The 21,580-nt window shown below is 41.2% G+C and overlaps 1 protein-coding gene across 9 annotated transcripts in view; it reads left to right on the top strand.

Moving 5' to 3' along the window:
• Positions 1-21,580, top strand: part of AGAP1 (ArfGAP with GTPase domain, ankyrin repeat and PH domain 1) — a 398,735-nt gene that overhangs the window by 236,925 nt on the left and 140,230 nt on the right. For all 9 annotated transcript variants that reach the window (XM_074872505.1, XM_074872508.1, XM_074872512.1 and 6 more), the window contains one exon: positions 13,700-13,804. In XM_074872505.1, the coding sequence (XP_074728606.1) occupies positions 13,700-13,804 (105 nt within the window). The remainder of the gene's footprint in view (positions 1-13,699; positions 13,805-21,580) is intronic.

Consider the following 21,580-nt stretch of genomic DNA (forward strand, 5'->3'; position numbering starts at 1 on the left):
GGGGGGAACCTTTTGTACTGTTGCCGTGCCACTAATGTTGTCTGGGTCTTTATTAATGGTGCTTGGCTGCTGCTGACAGTTTTGTTGCTACTGGCAACTTTCTTCATTAAAATTAAAGCCAGCGTCAAATCCCATTAGCCGCACTCTGGGTACCTTGCCTTTTTTTTTTTTTTTTTTTTTTTTTTTTTTTTTTGGTCTTTACAAACACGTTCTTTATCTATAGAAAGTTGGAAAAGGTAGTTAAAAATTAGTCTTTTGTCTTGTCTGTGGCTGATTACTTAACTAAATAATGGATTATATTTTTTTGAGGGAGATTGTCTCCAACATATTATAACATGCGTAGTCTACAGCCGAGTAACTGCACAGCGAAATCCATAAATGATCTTTATAAATTACCTTTTGTGAACATAGTGTTCTTCTGTATCGCCTGCAAGGTAGCAGGTTCTCAGATACTCTCTCATAAAACAGTAATAGCCTCTGGAGGAGAGCAGCTCACTTGTATGGTATTCTTCTGTTGCCTGTTCAACTAAAATATTAATGATGTTGCATATATGCTGAAAATTGGGTGATCAACATGTGTGAAAGACTGCTCTTATAGGGAAAATATGCTGTGTGTATCTTTACATGATTTCGGGGAGGAGCGACTATCTTTTTTTCCGGAAATATCTTTTGGTTTTCTGCTTTAAAACATCCTGGATTGACTTTTTCAGACACTCGTAGGAATGTATAGCACTGCATAACAGTCTTTGCTCTACCTGCTGTCACTACTGAGTACTCCAGAACATGAAAATGCTGAGTGGCCAGTGCATTAAATTCCATGAGGTATGCCAAAGCAATCCGTATGCTGTATTACAGATCGCACATAAAGAGTTGACCCTAACTTTAAGGTTTCACGTGGAAAAATCTGATGCTACCAGAAATGTCTCACAGGTGTGCTGTCAGAAATGCCTAGAATGGACTGTGGTCTAGCTGTGTGCTTTTACTAATGGGATACTCTTTCTGGAGCATCACACTTTGCTGCCACCTTATATACCAGCCATTTCTAGGAGTAGACATTTCCAAGAGAATTTAGTCACTGCCACCTTTGTTACAACATCTTGTGTTAATTATACTCCTCTGGGTTTACAGGTCAGACCACCCTAGCTAGTGTCACATAACGTGCCTTTTCTGATTTCATTTGGGTATGAGCCAGGGACCCAAAAACGTATCATCTGGGTCCTGATTTTTAAGTCTTCTGATAGATGGAAATGCCTTGTGAAATGCAAACTATGGCTTGGGTTTACATCTGTGTGATGGGTTGGGTTTACATCCCAAGTGCGCTGGAACATATTTCTGAGTGGGCAGAGAGGTAGGATGAAGTCTTCTGTCGACACCATATTTTTGCTGTTATGACGATAAACGTATCCTTTGATTCAGAAAGTAGGAAGTGAGGTGGTTCGTCTCGTGTCCAGGCGTTGAAGCAGTAACACCCGGAAACTTCAGGTAAACCCAGGCTGAAGTGTAAGGGAGCGACGACGGGTTCGTTGCAGAAAATCAGCAAATGGCTCCAGATGCTAATGTCTTCTGGGGCACTCTTTTCCTATCAGTATAAATAGAGCAAGAACTGTATACGAAACACCATTTAAATGTTCACTTAAATGGTTATGTTTGGGAATGATCTTATATGGTAAGTGAAAAACAATTAACGGTTTAAATGGTCTTTTAAACTGATGCACTTACAGCAATTTTTTGACTAAAATATGTGCTGCGTGGCTCAAATCTGAATTTCAATTCAGCTGAAATGTAGATTAAGTGACCCCATCATTCTCAAGAATGGATACTTTATAGAAAGAAAATAAACTGGTGACATTGAATTAGCATCCATCTAATAAATCCAAGTTGAGCCTTAGCTTTTCTGCTAAATCTTCTTGGTTTAAAAAATAAATAAAAAAAGGTGTCAGTAGTTAATTGTTGACTGAAGCTTAATATCTGTTGAAGCAAATGAGCCATGAAATATACTACATAGGAAGTATTGTATCTGAAGTGATTTTAACATTAAAACAATATTACAGTTTTTAACTTGCTGACACAATATGCAAAATCCTTTATTTTGAAATTGCACTGATTAATGCTAATCTTGGTAAGTGGGGGAGAGAAAGAGCGTGCTGTATGTAAGGCAAAGCAGGCCCAGGCAAAACTAACCTTTTTTCTCAGAAGTACTGGTTTGAGGCATATTAAATAAATTTTGGGTTGTCTCAGGTTATTACTTCAGGAATCCTGATAATAACCTTGTCAGAATCATTGATTTATAGTTTCTCTGAAAAGTTCTTTCAAATGACTGACACTGGCAATGTCTCTCATATTTTGTTAACTATAATTTCTATAACACCTATCATAGTAAAAATGGATTACTTCTGTTAATGACCGCAGTGGCTTTGCCTTTTTGCAGTAATAATTTAAGAACACAGTGTAATAAACCTGTATTTGGAAGTTATCTTTAGATTGTACCCTTAAATTCCTGGAAATGGCCTTGAACAGGTTTTCACTGGGGTTTGGGGAGTCATTGTAGATGTGGAGGGACCTTGATACAGAAGGGTCTTCAAATACATAGTGTAGATTAAGCAAGTGAAGAGGCTTCAGAAACATGGATTACAAGTTTGTGCTGAAGAGAGGTGCCATTCTCCTCCGCTGACCCTGCTGGTGCTGTAGATTGCTTCTGGGGCTTCTGGGAACTGGGGAAGTTCCTTTCTTCTCCACGAGATGTTGAGTTGGTCTTTGACAAAAGGCAAAAACCCACAGACCCTTGTTTTTTGTCTTCTGGTCAGCAGAAGTCATCTAAGGTGTTGAGTGTTGGGGTTTTTCTTGAGTGAAATTTTACACCCAGTAAAACACATTTCTTCTCTCGAAGCGCCCAACAGGGCAACTCTAGTCATGGTTCTTGACCAGCACTAGAAGGCTTTTGGATGAATTAGCTGCACATTTTTATATGTCTCAAGCTGAAGCCAGAATGATTTTGTTTTCAGATGATAAAGTACAGATTGATTCAGCAGCACAGTCAGAAGTCATTTGCTTGCAAGAAAAAAACCCAATTGTGTATGTTCTGAAAAGGATTATTTAAAAAGATATATCTCTGCTGCCCCTAGTAGATAAATCATCATTTTTTATAACCAGTTTGTTTAGCTCAAAGTCAACTCAGATGTCAAGCAAATAGCAAAGGGGTGTGGTTGTAGTTGCCTCTTTATACAGTTGCTTGTTTGAGTCCGGGCACGTTCTGCATTTATCTAAATATTTTCCTCTTGTTTAAGATGAAATTGAGACCACAAGTGCTTCAGCGCATTCTCTTGAACGTAGGCTCTGGTTGGCAGTTCATCGTGTCCAGAATGGGCTGTGGTCTTCAGAGTATATACAACAACTCAGGTGTCACAAGAAGGGGGCTTTGCTCTTCCCTGTGTCCTCTTGGAACAGCATGGTGGCCTCCGTGTAGCCAGCTCGGATGTCATCTTGGCATGGAGTAGGGTAATGTCTACCTTTTTTCCTTTCTTCACAGAACAAAAAACTACCAGGGAGTCTGTTCTCAGGAAAGTGAATGTTTATGTTGCAACTATATTAAACTATCCTTTCCAAAGCAATCCTTGTTGTAATGGTCAGGTAATACAAGAAATATGGTTATGACTAAATGGGTTTTCCCATTTTCTCCAGCTGTTTTAAGAACATGAAATATGATTTTGTCATCTTTAGGAAATCGGATCTAGCTTAAACCCAGTTACGTCACGTTTGACTCAACCATTTTAACGGGTAGCCCCTTTAAGCCTGTTAACTTATCTGCTTGTGTGACTGCTCTTTCTGATTCACCTTCTGTTAACTTATAAAACTGCAGGTATGTGAATGCCTTAAATGAGGTATAAAGCATTTCTAAACTAATTTCTTGAGACAGAGGTAGCACTTGTGTTCCCTCTGTGAACTAAGCACAATTGCTACCTCTTGATTTTGGATCTTTTTGGCAGTTGGCATGCAGGGAGATTGACACATCTTCCCTCAAAATCCATTGGTACGTACCCTCTGGTGCTAGGGCAGCAAGAAAACAGGCATGATGTGGAGAGACATTTCACTCGTTCAGTTTTAGAGTTGTGAGTACATTTAGTAACGTTTCAATAACTCTGAAGCAGCTGTATGTCTGAAAGATGCTAATTCAATATGTACGATTTCCCTTAGCAGGTAAGGTGAGTCACTTAGAGAGGGTGAAGGAATGTTTTCTCATCAGGTTCCATATTCTTTTTTTCTGCTATAAGGATGGATGTAATGATAGTAGTTGCCCGACATACGTTAACTGTGTCTCTGAAGGATTGTCATCTTCATTCCTATTCCTCTGAGTGAATTGGACATCTGAGGCATATAAACAGTGGAACAAGTCAGAGCATGCAATTATTGTTTCTACGTGTGTATATATATCTATATAATTTTTTAAAAAAAATTTTTTTTCTTGCTCTTAGGAGAGATTTGAGGAAGGAGAACGGGGTGGGTGGAAGGAAGAGTGATGGGGCATCTTTGCAGTGTTGAACCGCTTCAGTGCATCCTGGAAGGCTGGTCACATCATGGAGCAGTCCAGGGAGTGTGGCTACCTGTCCAGCAAGCGTATGTAGTGGGGTCATTGATGCTGATGATCCTGTGACCAGAGGACAACGTGTAAAAGTAAAGAAAAATGACACAACTGTTAACTAGAATAATGAAGAAGGTACCTTTCTACTGTAGAAGAAAAAAAAAGATTTTTCTTAGCTTACCCCTCAAAAGGGTTAAGGACCAGAGATATAACTGTTCTGCAAAATTATTTTTTAATGGAGGGCACTCCTTTTGATTAAAAAATAAAAAAATAAAATATAAAAAATCCCATTATAGTGCAGAGTTTCTGAGGGTTGTTCACGAAGACCTTTTTGGTCCCAAAATTTCATAACATGAAGTGTGAATCCTTTCTGCACAATAATATGGAACACAGTTTAAAAAAAAAAACACACACTTTTTTTTTTTTTTTTTTTCTGCCAGTGTTCTTGGTTTTGTTATTCAGTAGATGCTGTATTAAATTGGATTTTGTGTCCATCATTATTAAAATGTGAAGTGTGTCGGTCACAAAGCATACATTTCAGGGCAGTTAGCTGAATAATTCTTTTCTTTATTATCCCAAATTACTGCTGAGCTCTGGAGAGGTGAGCAGTTTAGCCAATTATTGCCATTTGAGCTGGATTTGTGGGTGATTAGCTCCTGGTCGAATTCAGTCCTGGCAAGGGCTTTGAAGCCTTCGCTTGTGTGATTTTCACAGCAGTGAGGTAGGAATAGACGCGGCTAATGACAGGAAGGTCGCGTGGGTTATGTGACCTGTGAGGGGGGGGCTCGGGTTTAGCAAATAGGGCATCCACAATAACAAGTGTGTCACTAACCCCGCCGTGCATAATCGGAGTTTTATAGGATTGTTGGAGATGCTGACAGCTCAATTAAAGTGTAACCCTTTGTACCATATACCCTGGCAGAATGACAGAAATATTACCAACAAAAAAGGGAGGGGGCCACAAGGGAACTGGTTAAAGATCCAGTATTCTTTTTCTTTCCCCCCTTCATCGGAGCCTGCACAGAACAAGCTGCAAAAAGCATCCATTTGTGAAATAATAGGTTGTCCGGGGGAGGGGTATGGTGCCAAACATGGCTACAAAAAAAAAGCTGCTCTTAAGTGGTCTTCCTGATGTTTCTATGGAAACACTATAGTATCAGGATAGAAAGTTAAAATTGGGTTTTAAGCTTTTCATGGCTTTTCTCCCATGAACCCCCCTCCCCCCCAAATCCCTACTTTATATAAAATATGATAAAGAATTTCAGGGTTCAGGGAACGGAGGGCTATCATAACGAGAGCCGTATCGTCTACCTAGGAGTAGTAATGTCTGCACGATGCTTCCTTTTTTTTCTATCATCCCCCCAACGCTCAGCTTGTTTAAGGGAAATAAATGTTTTGTTACTTCTTTTTCATGCCTGACCCTGCAGCCGTTTCTACCACCACGCCTGTTTCCGCTCTTAGAGCCTTTTCCAAATTAACTGTGCCGGGCGGTCCTTTGCCTGCACCGAATCAGTTTCCCAACGTTGTTTTTGCTTTTAATTTTAGTCTAAGTAGCAGTGTTCCAGCAGGCCGATTGGCGTGGATGCTAACTTCATTTGTGGCCAGCGTAGTTAGAGCGCAGCGCATGGTGCTGGAGCCGCAGCAAGAGGTAAGAGTTCAAACGGAGCCGAGCGCTGCCGGGCTCCTCTACTGCTGACTTAGACCCCTTGGCATCAGCCGTCTGGTTTCTACGACACTAAGATAATGATTTGCATCGCAGTGCATTTCACATTAGTGCTGACAATGGTGTCAGGGAAACCACAACTGCCAATGCCAAGGGGTTAATAAACCAACTACTTGAGATCATTAAGGGCTGTGATTATTATTTTTTTTTTTTTTTTAACAGTCCAGGGTAAGTGGAACAAACCTCAGAAGGCAACAGAGGCAGAAACTACTGTAAGGCAGAAAAATACTGTGACTTGTTAGGTTCTGTGCCTTATTCAGAGTGGTAAACTGAGCTTAGAGCCAGAGATGTGCCATTCCTTTAAATATGTAATTGCATTTTGTAACACACTTAAATATTAAACTCTGTAGAAAAGACATAGATAACTGTAGATTATGCCATGTGCTATTGATTTTATAAAGCCTAATTTTAGAAATAATCATAAACTTGGGCTAACGAAAGAATGGCCCTTTCACAAAGCTGGCCATGGAAGAACAACTCAAGAAGTCTCCTACTTTGCTGAGCCTCTCTGTCCTTCAACTATGCGTACTGCGTTGTCTTTTGACGTGCCTGTTTGGGGATCTGCAGTGTTATCCTGGCCGTTGTGCAGACGGGTGCAGTTTTGGACTTGCAACTCTCTGCCAGAGCGGTGTCTTCATTGCTCCGTCTGGATAGTGCAGCAGGGCTGGGTCTTCAGCTTTCCAATCAAATTCTTCTTTGGACACCGGGGTGACTGCTCATGCGCGATCGTCTTTTTGCCTCTTCAGAAAGTTTCTCGTTAGGTGGGTGAATGTCATGTGCCAGATGATGGCTTCCCGTTCTCTGGTCCCCAAATTGAAGTGCAGTTGTCTCTTTTCAACCACATCATGCTTATAAGTAAGGTTAGTAGGTTCCTATGATCAGCAACATCCTTGAGGAATCCCTTATCCATGCCACGTTGGAAGTACATAACCTACCTTTTAAAAAAACTACAGCGCACTGGAGGGTTGTAACAACTTCCCTTAAAATTATTTGCTGTATATCAGAGGAACTTGTGCATTACTCACAGTTGGCAGGTAAGGTCAAAATCTGCAGGCTGAATTGTTGGAGCAATCTTTAAAAATAAAAACGCAGTAAGAGTGAGCATTAAGTTTGTTCTTCCCGTTTACCATGTTTTTAGTGCGGAGGTTTCTTGCAGGAACTTGGTAGCCATTCTTCACTGGAGGTGGCAATCTTCATTGCTGGGGCTGCAATGAACTGTAAGACTTGGTTATTGAGCATTGGGATTTTATTTAGTAAATCTTTCTAATGTTTTTTTAGTAGCTTGTGTGCAGAGAGCTTGGAAGATAATGGGTTGCAAATTGATTGTCCTTCACGTTTTAGCAAAGCTGTTACCTTTTGCTCCAGGTCAGATCTTAGATCCCCTCTCTTCTTTGTCTCCAGATGGAAATAGTGGCTGATCAGCCTCAGCATTAGGTAACCATTCATGGTGTAATTACCTGCTGCACTAAGTTATTGCCTTGTGTTTTGGAAATTTTAGAAGAGAATTAGGTTCAGTGTTCTGATGTCATTTTCTTGTAAAGCTGATGTAGAACCTAATTTTGAATAGTTTCTTCAACGGGGAAGCATCTTTGTAGCAAAACTGCTACTGCTGTAGTGCCAGTTTTTAAGGAAGGTATGGTGGTTTTTCCTGTGTGTTTGGCTGCAGTACGAATATATGGGGTCCTCTAGGGGGTTTTTTTGCAATGTTATCGTTATATAGTGAAGTTTGAGAACGTTTGAGGTCTCCTGTTTTCAGATCTCTTTAGAGGCACTCTGCTTTCTTGTAGCCTTTGTTTTGTGGTTTAGCTGGTCCCCGCTTGTGCCCTGTTACTGTAAGAGATGTTTACCACAGGTTTCCAGCTGTAAAAACTTAAAAAGCTTCATTGACCAAAAGGCCAAGCAGAATTCCCATAAATTCCTGGGAAGGAAGCCCTTAGGTTCGGGAAATCAAGAAAACAAGTTATGTTTGTATGGAAGGATTCCAAATACATTGGGCGTTTTCAGCAGTTTATTCCCTAGAGGATTAGTTGCATACTCTGGTGTCTGCTCAAATTAATTAGTGAAGAGAGAGCAGCAACTACCCTAACCTTCCTATAGCATGCAGGTGTCGTTTGTAGGTGAAATAGTTTGAGCTGGTGACTACCATATGCTGGAAGAATGAGCTTTAAGACTAGAAACCTGCTGCAGTTAAATATTCTGGAAGCAAAAAATATCAATTAAGAATTAATCTCTTGTTTGTTATTAGGACAAGCTAGACCAGTCCCAGTGCTGCTGGCCAGGCTACCTAGAGTTGGCTAGTCATGCAGACCTGGAGGATTTACCAGCATTTGTTCCCCATGTTAATAGATTTAAAGGAAGTGGATGTTTTACTGACTAGAATTCATCTGTAACAGTTAGTTTGTGATCCTGACTGTGAACGGTTACCTTTGCAGTTATTTGAGGGAAGATATTTCTGAAAAGCGTGAGTTTTCTTTTGTGAAGAGGATGCAAATGATTGAGCTGTAGAAAATTCATAGCACTGCTAGCTGCTAATCATAGTTATGAGAACTAAAGACCTGAGTGGAAAATTAAGAATTTATGCTGTTAATGATTAAGTGCGAGATTACATATTTCATTCTGTCAAAACAGCATCAGGGTAACAGTATGGGGTTGGCTAAAAATTAGGGAGGGGAAGAAAAAAAAGCTTGTGTGATGCCAGTACCTCAGCTATGGCAGTGGTGTAAGCTTCTGAAAGAAAATAGAAACAAAAGTACCATATTTCCTTTTCCAGAAGGTCCAGTCTTGGCTCTGCTCACTTCAAGGGCTCTACCATATTTATTCGGCATGCCAAGAAAAGTCGAATGTACCAAATCCTATTAAAACAAGCACACACCCACCCCCCACCCACCCCCCCAAAAAACCCCTTCAAGTGCTACAGCTGGAGCAAATGGAAAAAAATGTGCAGTCAGTTAACCTGTGATCATTGGTATTAGCCTGTTTGTGAAACCCTTTGGATTTTGTGGCCCCTGGAAAACCCAAAATACATGGGAAAGTGAGAAAATTAAAATCAAGTACAACAGGGCTTGCAAAGTATGTTGCTCCACACAGAGTGTTAATTCTGCAGGCCAGGCAGTGGCTATAGACATCTCCTGGTGATCAGCACGTGCATTGTGATGACATTTATTTGTGGAAAGTAAGTCTATTCCGCTACCATGTTTGGCCTGTCTGAAAAATTGAGGCGACTTACCTACCAGCATCTTCAATGCGGTATTAAGCAACTTCAAGGGGTCACTTTTCTAAATGCTGGTAGTTTGCTGCTTAAAACCTGAAATATTTCCATTAAACAAATTCATAATTGTTTCACCATTTGTCTTCATTTGTTGTTCAAGCAAGGTTTGTAGCTCATGGGAAGGCATCTGGAGCAGCAAGATTTACCCGATTACTGCGTATTCAGATGAACTGTGTATATTATGCGCCGTGGTCCCTTGACCGGTGTTGGGTGGTTTGTTTTTTTGTTGTTTTCTTTTTTTTTACCTTAAATCCAATCAATCCTACACTGGCGGCTTTTCATTAGCTGCTCCTGCTCTCACAGTAATGATCGGGATGCAGAGCCTGATGGCAGTCTGTAACTTCTGGTGCCCTGAAGCTCAACAGCGTAAGCTGATTGACTCAGTTAGGGCCCCAGTCTCTAACAGCAAATGCAATCAATAAATCTTTGTTGGTAAATAATTGCTATTGAACAGAGTTTTAATATAAATTTATGAGTGGTGTTTTATCACAGCTTGAGGCTACAGCAAGCCACTGAGTGATGGATTTCAGATAACACTTACATTCATTACATTAACTTTGTAAGTTATTTAAAGCTTGTACACTTAACATTGCTTTTGGCTTGCAATGACCTCCTGGGACTAGACGTAGCATACACATTACTAATAAAGAGCTCGCAGTATGTACAGACGGTTCCTCCGTTTGCTTTGTTCGGTGACGCAGTTCCTCGAGCAAAACCCAAGAAGTGAAGTTCGTGCACTCTGGTTGAAGTCTTTTTCCTGTGGCTCATTAAAAGTACAAGCTAACGCAGTCTGGTAGGAGAAGCGTTCCTCCGTTAGACGCAGAATTGCAATTTTGGAGGGAAGGTGGTAAAAAATTTAATTTGAAGTGTGAAATTCTTCTCGGTTTGTGAGGAAATTGGAGGTGTTAAATTCTTAGTGTTGAATCTGGAGGCTTTGGGTCAGCTACACCAAACTGCAGGGCTACAGTAGCAGGTGGAAGACTGTAACAAATGAAAGATTTCATACAAATTAGGAGAAATCGTGTTATCCAGTTAATAATAATTTGAGGCAGAGATTATTTTGGGGACAAAAAAAAAAAAAGTTATTTTGAAGTAGAAGTTGATTTACTTATTCCCTTACTGCGTAGCTTGGAGACTAAATGTGTTTTTCCCAATGTGATGTGTGTGCGTGGGGACCTCTTTGGCCGTGACTGGAGATGTGCCCAAGCTACCTCTAAGTTGCCTCAGAGGTACCAAAGGTCAGTGGGAACTCATGTATCTTGTTTCCTAGGCGAAGTATCTGATGTGACTTAAATGTAGACATAATGTGACTGAAGTGAAGGGCTATTTCTTTTTTTTTTTTTAAATAACATTTTTTGTCATATCTGGGCCATTTATTTTTTTTTTTTAAGTTTAGTTAATGTTAGAGTGCATTTATAGCTGATCTAAACTCCAATACTAAGAGCATTTCTCCAGACCATTCTATATAATTACCACAGTCAAAGTGGTGGTCTCTGGTCTTGGGGGGAAAAAAAAATATGGTTTATGTGGGCTTCGCTGCTTCATAACACTTTAAGTTAGCTCCTTGTATTCCGAGCAGTTTCCTCTGCAGGTACTGAATGATATTTTTAATTCTCACATAATACAAAAATCTATTCTTTCTGCCAAGGTAGTGCCTAAAGAAAGTGGATTGGGAAAGTGGATATGGTTTGTTAGTTAGGCACAAATAGGTACATCGTCCATATTTAATGCCGAGGTGGTGTGTGGTTTTTTTACGTGAAAGCACAGAATTCTACTTTAAAAGCAAGGTGAAACCTCATTTTAAATAATTTTCTTCTTTGAGATCCAAAAACAAAATTTCATAATTCACACCTAGATAGTAACAAAACTTCTGTGTCGTAAAAATCACAAAAGTGGTAGGTCTTTACTATTTATTGAGTTTGAAATTGGCACGAATTGAAAATTACGTAAGTAATGACACATTTTCTGTATAGCAAAGGGACAGTTAAAAAGGTGTGAAATATATATATTTTGCTTTCTTCAAAACTTCAAAAAAGGCAAGGGGGGGGAAAAAAAAAATCACCGTTCTGATCCTTACAGCTTTTTCCCCATTAAAAGGTCTGAAGAACAAACCGGTGCAGGGAAACAGCAATTTTTGATCCCCACAGCCCAGCGATAACTAGAATTGGGTCCCCCTAAACGCGAGCGAACGTGCTGCAGGTGAGGTATGAAAGATTGGAAAGGTGAAGCGACAGATCACCTACTATAGACAAACATACAAGTCAAAGGCAGAAATAAGCTTTCATTCTTTTAATAGAAGAAAACAGTGTCTCTAACCACTGGAAGACAGTAATTGGGATGTGCGACTCTCACTCACAGAAGCTTTTGTAAGAAAGCGTTTGAGAAACCCCATTCTCTCTTGTAAAAGTTTGAGTTGTAGCAAGGAACAGCACAAAAAAAAGAAATTTGACCCCCAGACGGTCAGAAAGTTCGGAGTTTGTACCGCTGTGTAATTCAGTCATCCGACACAAGCTTTTCTTTATGGTCCCATCCACAGATTGCTTTGAATTGTGAAGGGTTGTTCTCTGAAGTTTTTGTCCAAAGTGTGTGTCCAGGAACAGGGAGTTGTGAACTTTGGCTTTTCCGCTGGGATCATCTCCGTGGTTGCAAAAGGGGAGTTGTGAGTTCATGTGGATTGTGGCGAGGGACTTCAGCTGAAAGTTATGGCATCTGGAATTTGCCTAGCTCTGGAGGACTTCTTCTTGCACAGAACTGCCCCTTGTCCCCTTGTGGCTTTGGGACTGGGTCTGCAGAGGGGTCGCTTTATAAAGCTGCAGGTTTAATGGGAAAACAGCACAACTTGCTTTCAAGGTTTTAACCTGCTTCAACAAAAACAACTCCATGGGAGTTGGAAGCACCATGCTTGATAGTGCGTCTTTCTGTGTTCCGTTTTGCCATTTTTTTAAGTTCTATGGAAAATGAGAATGGAAAAACTCATTTTATGGGGATTAGAAAACTGAAATTTGTGTTGGTTTCGATTCCTGGCTATGATTTAATGAAATGAATATACGTGTCCCCTTTTATCAGAACTTGATCTGTGAAACGAGTCAGTTCCTGTGGTAGGTACTGTACGTAGCGTCTCCACTGGGACATTTCTGTAAGACTTTCAGTAACCAAAGTACTATATGAATTCGTAAGGAACAGCATTCTGACTTGGTTTTGGAAATTCAGATTTCCTAGGGAAGTGCATTGCTAAAGCGTGGCTTGATTTACCACCTTCCATGTGCTACAGCGTGTTGTATTTTGCTTTTCTAAGTGACTTCCTTTTTTTTTTAGGCTGAGAACAGGTTAACATGCAGTAGTAGTCCTTGTCCATTTGAACACAATGATGACTTTTTATCTCAACTGTTGATTGTTTGCGTTCATCACTGATGTTTAGGTTGAATATGATTTGTGGAAAGGTGGGTCACCTTGCCCACCTCCTTTCCTCTCTGATCACACCTCTCTCATTAAATTATCCAGAATTTGTATTTGCCCTGTTTCCATTTTACTGCTCTTGCCTGGAATTGGTGTCTCTTTTGCTGAACTGAATGGCTAGGAGGATTTCCATTGCAGTGTCACCTTACCTCAAAGGGAATGAGAACATAAATGTGTGCTCTTCCCTGCTTGTGGGGAGGCTGAGCCTGGACAACAGGGAATCCCCAGGAACATGCTGAAGGGAGCACGAGCCACGCAGTGGGATCCTCACTCAACCTGGAGTTCATAATTTGTTTCAGAGGGCTAGGAAATGCACTGAGCGTGGTGTCTTTATCAAGTAGGTAACCTTACTCTGTGTGGCATTAAAATGGGCTTTCCTGAGGCATGGAATTTGGTGCAAAAGGGTTTTCTCTACCCGTTGGATAAAGCCAGCGCTGCTACAGTCTTTTCTGTTTACATGACTTGCTTTTTGAAAGCCCACTTAGAGCTTTTCCTCCTAAATTGCAAACACTGAAGCTGCCGATGGAGAAAATATGCGTTGTGGGAGAAGCAGGGGAAAACAAGGAGAAAAGGATATCTAAAAATGTTTGCAATTATATCTGTCTCTTTCTGTGTCTTAAATAGCTGTGTGTTGGCAAAAGAGTGTTTAATCTTTTTTCTTTTTTTCCTCCAATAGGGTATGCTGCTAAAGCGAAGTGGCAAGTCGTTGAATAAAGAGTGGAAGAAGAAATACGTGACGTTGTGCGACAATGGTGTGCTGACCTACCATCCTAGTTTACATGTAAGTACACAGCGCTCTCTGAACGTTCAGCAACGTCAGGCCCTGATACAGCAGCGTTAGCGAGTTCATCCTGACGTGGTTTTTTTGTTGAGCCCTCTTTGGTGGAGGAAATTCTTTCTCCCTTCATTCCCCTCCCTCTCAAAAAGGTATAATCTGAAATAAAATTCCCTGGTGCAAGTCTGAGTACGGTCAGGTTCCCTTCAGTGCCCTGGAAGGGGGGTTCCCATGCATCCCGAGAGGCAGCTGAAACAGTTGAAGCCTTTATTTTGTGCTGATGCTTTTATGGACTTGTAGTCAATCCCAGGATTAAAAACCAGAAGCATTTTGTAAGAAAAAGTGTCCTAGATGTAGTAAAGAGTGAGGAAGTTTCTGGTATTTGTCAGTGTGCAGTGGTTATGGTTTATTTAGAAGTAATTCTGAGCAGCCTTTTGCAAATGGCATAGCTATTAAAATATGTGCCATAAAACGTTTTTGTGTTAAGGCATCTATCGCTGTCTCTGCCCAAGGATCCTGTCTGGCCCTCTCAGTGTGTGTAGCGCCATCCCTAGGTACGGTTTTGGGGGTGGAAAGAGCGCAGCGATCTGACTCAGAACTAGCCCACCCCATCTGCCCCAGCCATGCCAGCAGGAGGAAAGGTGGGATTTGTCAGAGCTTTTCCATGCCAGAGCAGTTCAAAAGACAGAGCCAATGTGGAGACTCCAGATCTTCAAACTCCCAGGGGATTCCCAGCTTCTTCGCTTCCTCTGTAGTACAGGCAATAGTAAAATACAAAAAACATGGTGTGACCCTCACCAAAATCTTTAGAATCGTATCCGGCCTTATATTTTATCATCATACCACATACGAAAATCAGAGAGTGGCCAGTTGTAACATTTTTAGGGCCAGTTGTTTCTAAACCTGTTGGTGTCATTTTGGGCTCCCGGGCAATTTTTCATTAAGGAGTGAAAATCAAGGCTTTGATCAGATACATTTCTGTAGATATGCTCTGGGGTTTATAGGCCTCCAAGTGGAACTGGCAGGAAACTTCTGCTTTAGGTGAGTGATGTCTGAGGAGCGTTGCCACACTGATGCTGTGCTTGCACCGATTTGCTGTTCCCTGTCTGCTGAATATTAGCACTTTCTCTGGCTTGACCCCAGATTTCATAGTCTCAGATCTTGCCATAATAATGGTTTGCTATAGTTTCTGATGGTATGTCCGTGTCTTTTAAAAATTATTTAATGTTAGATAACAACTGGTTTCAAGGCATTTCTGCTTTCCATCAGAAGTCTTGTCCCTCGGCCCTTGCGTTCTAAAGCAAGGTTTTCACTATTCCTTTTTGTGAAACTGTAAAAGTCTGTCTGTGTCCTCTTTGGCCACTCTTAGTGCCTTTAAATTTGGGGAATTCTGCCGTGAAGTAGTCCCAAAATACCTGCATTGTATATTGGTGTTGCTCACAGAAGGGAAGCACAGATACTGCGTGCCTTTGAAGCAGCCCCCATGGAGCTCCCACATGAGTTTCCCTTAGATTTTGTTGGCCAACTCTGGGTCATCAAGCAAGGAGGAGGCAAGCTGCCATTGTCTGCCCAAGTCCCTTCCTCGCTTTGTGGAAGTGCTTTATTGTTCCTGGCGGTTGCTGTGCACGTGTTAGTTTTTCATTGCTTCTTGTAGACAATAGCGTACTTCTTCTCTGTAGGCTTCCCTGGAGCTGCTTAGTCTCCCCCAGAGTGAGAATCCATTGAGATTAGAGGTAATTACTTTGAGATTAGAGGTAAATCCATTGGAGATTAGAGAAAATCCATTTAAAGAAGAAGTAATTACTAGCCTTTAATTGTTTGCCTCTATCCTCCTCCATGCCCCTCCACCCCAAGAAAAAGGTACACGGGCTCCGTATTTCCATTTGCTCAGACCTCCTTGCGCAGACCGGAGAGGTTTGCAACGTGCTGCTTTTCCCTTGGCTGTGTGTGGGTAGGTAGTGGTGAGGGACCATGCTCAGCTCCTAGCTGACAGGAAGCTACTGGGGAAAACATTGTACTCGTTCGGAGAATCTTGAGACACCTTTACTGAATCCACTCTCTAGGAGTGTCTAGGGTTCTGCTCATTTGTGTTACAATTTTTCTATGACATGATTTGTACCATAAATGATGCTGGTTTAATGACTTATTTCTATTGTCTTTAGCCTTCAAAGAGTCACTGCACTACTTCTGCAGTATGTTTCTATACTGCCAATGGACTCTTTATTGTCAGTTAACTATTGTTAATAGACCCTGCAGAGCATTCGTTGTCCATCTGGCAGTAGTGGGTGAGTAGAGTCTTCTCTGCCCTGTGCAGTGGGGGGAAGAGGCAGGACCAGGTACTTGAAGTCACCTGCACTCCCAGTACAGTTTGTACAAAACTTTGTAGGCAGAAAAGCCAGAATTTCACTTGGGTATTGCCAAGTGAATGGGTTTTCCCCCAAGCAGGACTCTAATAATGTGTTTCTGATTTGGTTTTGCTCGTTTTTGTTTATCTGCTTGTTGCTTTTTTCACAGAAAGCCAAAGGAACTGATGAATTTTAATACTGTGCTTGAATTACTGTTTGGGATAATTTCTTACATTGTTTTGAAAAATAAGGACCTTATTCCTACCAACCTTGCCATTAAATAGCATCAAAGAAAAGAACTTTTGTTAACCATCTGAAGTCAGTTTCCTAACTCATAAAAAGCCTGGCTCTAAGCTGAGCTGTTAGATTTGGGTTATCTCAAGTATGCAGGTCGTTTTGGTTATACAAAATTTTGCAGTTGTAATTCTGTGAAGCGAAAGGTGGGCTGGCCTCTAGTGGTGACAGAAGAAGTAAATTTAGAAGATAATTTGGTCCTTCCAGACTGTGGTTTGAGTCAGAACGTAACACCTGCGTTGGAAGAACCTATTGTAATATTTAATGGCTGGTAGTGAACACTGTATTAAATTCCGCTTGAGATCTGGCCAGAAGCGGATCAGTTGTCTCTGTCAGATGCGTTCAGTGGCGATCAGGCAGGAAGACAGTGTTCTTAATATAGAGAATGTGTCCGTATTGCAGAAATCTGTACTGTCATCCTCCTTGAAAGGACTGGCTACAAAATGAAAGGTTTTGGGGTGGGGAGTGAAAAATCAAATTAGTACCTTTCTGAGAGAGGATATGTCCCTGGAAGGGTCAGGCCTGTTTGGCAGGGCAGCATGTTGAAATGACTGCTGTATTGTGCCAGCTAGATGAGTAACTACTAATGCCACCAGGTTGACGTTTGACACAATAGCTAAATTCATATTCTTTCTTTTCAAGGAAGTGGGGGGAAAGAAAAATGGAGAAAGAAAAATATATGTACATAAGCACCCTACTGGTTTCTGACTTGGTCATGTCAGTTTTTTTCAAGAGCCTCAAACCTTCCCGTCCCTTGGGATGCTGAGGAGCTATGCTGATAGAAAATGGTGGGGATAATGAGAGAGAACTTTGACCTACAGGCTTCAAAGTTCACCATAGCTACCTATTCATCTTGTGCTTCTGGAGTATAGCTGTTGAGTGGATGACTAAAATTCTGGCCGACAAATTCAGTGTCGACCTCCCCAAAGAGACCTGGGGGAATTTGTCTAGGCATCTCTTGGCTTTTACTGGCGGAATGCCATGTGCGAGGGCTCCTGAAATGTATTCACCAGGATACCTGCTGGGCACCGTTACATGCCGCTTCTTTATCTAAGCCTTATCCCGATGAATAGCTGATGACGTTTCACCACTGTCTGTCTGCCAGAGGGTTGCCATCATGCTGCAGGTCAGTAGATGACAAAGCTTTAGCTGTGGATGTCCATTTTCTGCTCTTGTATTCCCGTCATCATCACTGCCCCTCATTTATGAAAAGAAGAGGGGGGGAAAAAAAAAAAGGTGAAAACAGCTTTTTTAGGGAAGAGTGCTTTTTTCCCCTTTTATATTTAATCTGTTCTAGATTTGATTTCAAATAAAAGCGTGGTGCTGTGGCACCTTACAGAGGAAGAACAGTTTCTTAAATACATGAGAAGGAAGGTCTGATGCCCATCTAGAACACACGTGGTATGTAAATCCCACGTACCAACCCAGCGGGGTTGATTTTTTGCTTGCTGAGGTCTGTATAGTGGTAATGCCGCTCTTTAACCTTGCTCCCATCCTCACTGATCTGGCTTGATAACCTGCGTTGAGGTGTGTAGGATTGTAGAAGTGATTGAGGGGGGGAGACGAATCTTTTATCTCCTTGAATTCACCTGGTCTGCTCAATTCATCTTGACAGCAGCCACAGTTTTAAAACTCTTCCTTAACAATAGTGCTGACTGGGTGAGCGGCCTATGTGAGCTAATTCAAAGGGAGCATTAGCAATGTTGTTCTGTCCTCAGATAAAGTGAATGCATTTTTTTAAAAGAGCAAAATTTCAGCCTGGTAAGGAGTCGTATCCAACACTAGGCTGAACTTTGCGCAAGAACTTCAACAGTATATTACATGGACACGTCTTCTCAGAAGATGACACAAAACGGACCCAATTCATGGTCCTGTAAAACTGTTTGAGACTTTGGGGGGGGGGGGGTGGGTTTGGACTTTCAGTTAAGCTTTATTTGCTTGGCCATTTCCTCCAAGAAGAGCAGACTTGGTCAGAAATAAGAGGCTATTGAAAATGTCCTTTATATTGGTATCTGGAAGTCTTGTAGACCCATGCAATTTTCTCAGATTCCATAACATGCAGCGTTTTTCTTGGAGCTGCAGTTGATATTTTTGACCATTCTTATGATTTTCCTGACTAATTTGACAACAGAAAGCGTGCTTCCAAATAAAAGTATTCTGTCCGTCCTCATTTTTAAGAGAGGGCCGTGCTAGCTGGGCTGCGTGGTGTCTTTGCGCGTGGCCCGGCGGCAGCGGGGTTGTCGGGTGGCGGAGCTGGGTGCTGCTCTAGCCAAGGGAGCGCCGCTCGCCTTCGTGGTTATGAATAACCACCTACAGACATCATTTCGGTTCAGCCTTATTTTCAGGGTTGCGTTACCTCGGGCTGTTTAATAGCTCTGAAGTGTGTTGTTTGTGTTGCTTTAATAGAACTATTCATGCTCTTATATTTCTAAAATACCATTGTGTATGCCCATTTTTTTTTTTTTCCCTGTTTTTGCTTCAAAGGAATGTGAGGCTGAATATTGGCTGGCTCTGAGAGCCCTTCTAGCTGGCCTTTCTTATGAACAACTAATCCTCAAGTCAGGCTTTGGTAAATACGTATTTGAACTGACAAAATCATGTGCATATATTGTTTTTCACATAAGATGTAGCTCTACCTCCTGAAAGAGTAGTGATCAAAGCAAGTCCTGCAGACTAAAAATGAGGATATAGTTTGAGTGATGATGAAGATAAATCTGTCTGAAGCATGTGTATGTTTTTATTATAGTTATTGCATCCATTAATATGCCTAAAACATTGGTTAAGATAAAAAAATGAATGATAGGAACAGTTACACAATATGTGTATGGTAATTGCTTATTACAGTTGATGAGTTGATGCCGTATTTTTTCTGCTCGCCATAACTGGCGCTCTTTCTGGAAGCCTTTTCATCAAAGCCACGTTCAGAGCAGCATTCTCCTTTCTAACATACTTGACTTAAATTTCCCAGAGCTTTCCTTTCTTAATTCTAGCATGTTCCGCTGAGAGTGTACATTGCTTCTGGTGATGAGTAGAGGATAGCCGACTTGTATGGAAAAAGTAAGTGTTAATCGTGCTGCTGTAACTTTTTTTGGTAAAGATACCAAACATAAAACGTACAACCTACAGTGTTTTAAGAGCAAAAGAGGTTTTATAAAGTGGTATAGCTGTAGAGATCACTCATTCACTTGATAGCTTCCTGGAAAACTTCTTTGTTATCTTAAAGATGTAATGGAGTGAAGATCAGGTTGGGAGAAAAACTTTAAAACAGATGGGGAAAATAGAAGCTAAAATGTGTTTGCGGTCCTTAAGTGTGAGACCTATCATTTGGGATAGCTGTCAAGGCGAATTATTTTCCACTCCCTGGCTTTGTGGCTTTTCAAACTAGAAATAGTCTTGCTTGAAAGTGTCATTGCACCTGCTCTTAGTACAAAATCAGACTGTAGTCACTGATGATCAGCAAGCCACCCTGTGAAATGCTTCTCAAGTATCTAATCCCAGTTGATGGGGAAGGAGAAGACTGATTATGCACAGTAACTTCTTGCAATCGTTTCCATGACTTGTTACAGATACTCACAGATCACCAAACGCACAAACAAGGCGAATGTGAAGCGTTTTTAGTTTCAAGTCCGTTCATTTCAGAGGGCACGACAAGATTTATCCCGTCATTAGGGTAGAGTGCTGTAGCAAACAGTACTGCTATTGCAGAGCTGTGAAAACTTGCAGTACCTAGTAAGGAGTCTCAAATACACATTTGTCGTGCCTACTCCCTCTTCAGAAAGGCAGGGGAAATTTTTGGTATCAGAATGAGTTGCAATTTAAATGGCAAAAGCCAAGCTATTAATTAATCACGGGTTTTTATAAAATTAGAGCTTCCTGTCCAGCAGAGCTGACTGCTGTGGATATAAATGCTTCATAAATTACTCAGGATGATAAAACTCTGATTTGTCTTTTACAGCGGTTCTTGTTACAAAATCTGCATGAGAAGTGAAGTGCAGACGGAAGAATTTTCTGAAAATTTTATGAAAATCAGTGATCCATTTAAAAAAAAAAAAAAAAAAAAAACCAACATTTTGTGAAACTGCTTTTGTGTTCAAAGTGTTGCCCTAACTTACTCCCCTGCCCCTGCAACGCTGATCGAACTGATTAACACCACAGTATAGATATAGTCAGTGCTTTTTATTACTGAATTTAATGTTCTTGATTCCCAATGTGAATAAAACAGATTTGAGATGACCTTCTTTTTGTCAGGACAGAGTGCTTTAGGGTGATCAGTGTTTTCCAGAATGCATTTTCATTCCTCTGTTCTCCTCAGAAAATAACATTTCATTGCTTTTCTTAAGATTAACTATATATTATGAAGGCGAATGATGTTATGCCTGTATTTATATGCGAGAGAGGAGGATGGCTAATTTAGCAGGAACATTTGATGAATATATTCCACTGTGGCTCGTAACCTGATGGTAGGTTTGTTGCTGAGGTCCTTCCTGGGAAGAGGGGGGAGAGGAGTTGGAGACTTTTGTTTCTTCTTAGGTGTGCCTGTGGCCCCAAATGGAAACCAATCAAGGAGCGATTTATGTTCATTAAGTGCTTGTCAAAACTGAAAAATTTTCTAATCAACAGCAATCTAGCTGAGGCCCCTCAATGGCTGGGAGTGTCGCCTCCGCAGTATCGGCTATTTGCCTGTTACAACTCTAGGCTAGAAATCCGCTGATGATTACATTAGGCTAAGCTGCGAAGTAAATGAACCATGTCTTATTTAGGTGCAACTAGCTTCAGTGTAGTCCTGCCCCGCAGGGCACTTTATAGCGTTTTATGGCTTTAAAATTAGTGTAGCTTCCCATTTGCTGCAGGGTGCTGCATGTTATGCCTTTGAACTCAATAAGCAAAGGGAAGGGGGCCTTTTGTTTTTTTTCTCCCCCCCCCTCTCCTTTTCTTCTTTTTGCAGTTTAGCAATTTTGTTTTGCATCTTTTCCAGACGGCGTTTTGCAATAAAAATGTCTGACTGCCACATAGAGGCACAAAAGTCAAGGCTCCATCCATTTACCAGCCTGCCGGGGGTTTGGGGGTTTTGGCCTGGTTTGGGGAGAAGGGGATTGGGTTTTGTTTTTCGGAAGCGGTTGTTGCTGAGGGTGAGCAATAGGTT

Source organism: Strix uralensis, chromosome 6 (genome assembly GCF_047716275.1).
Source record: "Strix uralensis isolate ZFMK-TIS-50842 chromosome 6, bStrUra1, whole genome shotgun sequence".
Taxonomy (NCBI): domain Eukaryota; kingdom Metazoa; phylum Chordata; class Aves; order Strigiformes; family Strigidae; genus Strix; species Strix uralensis.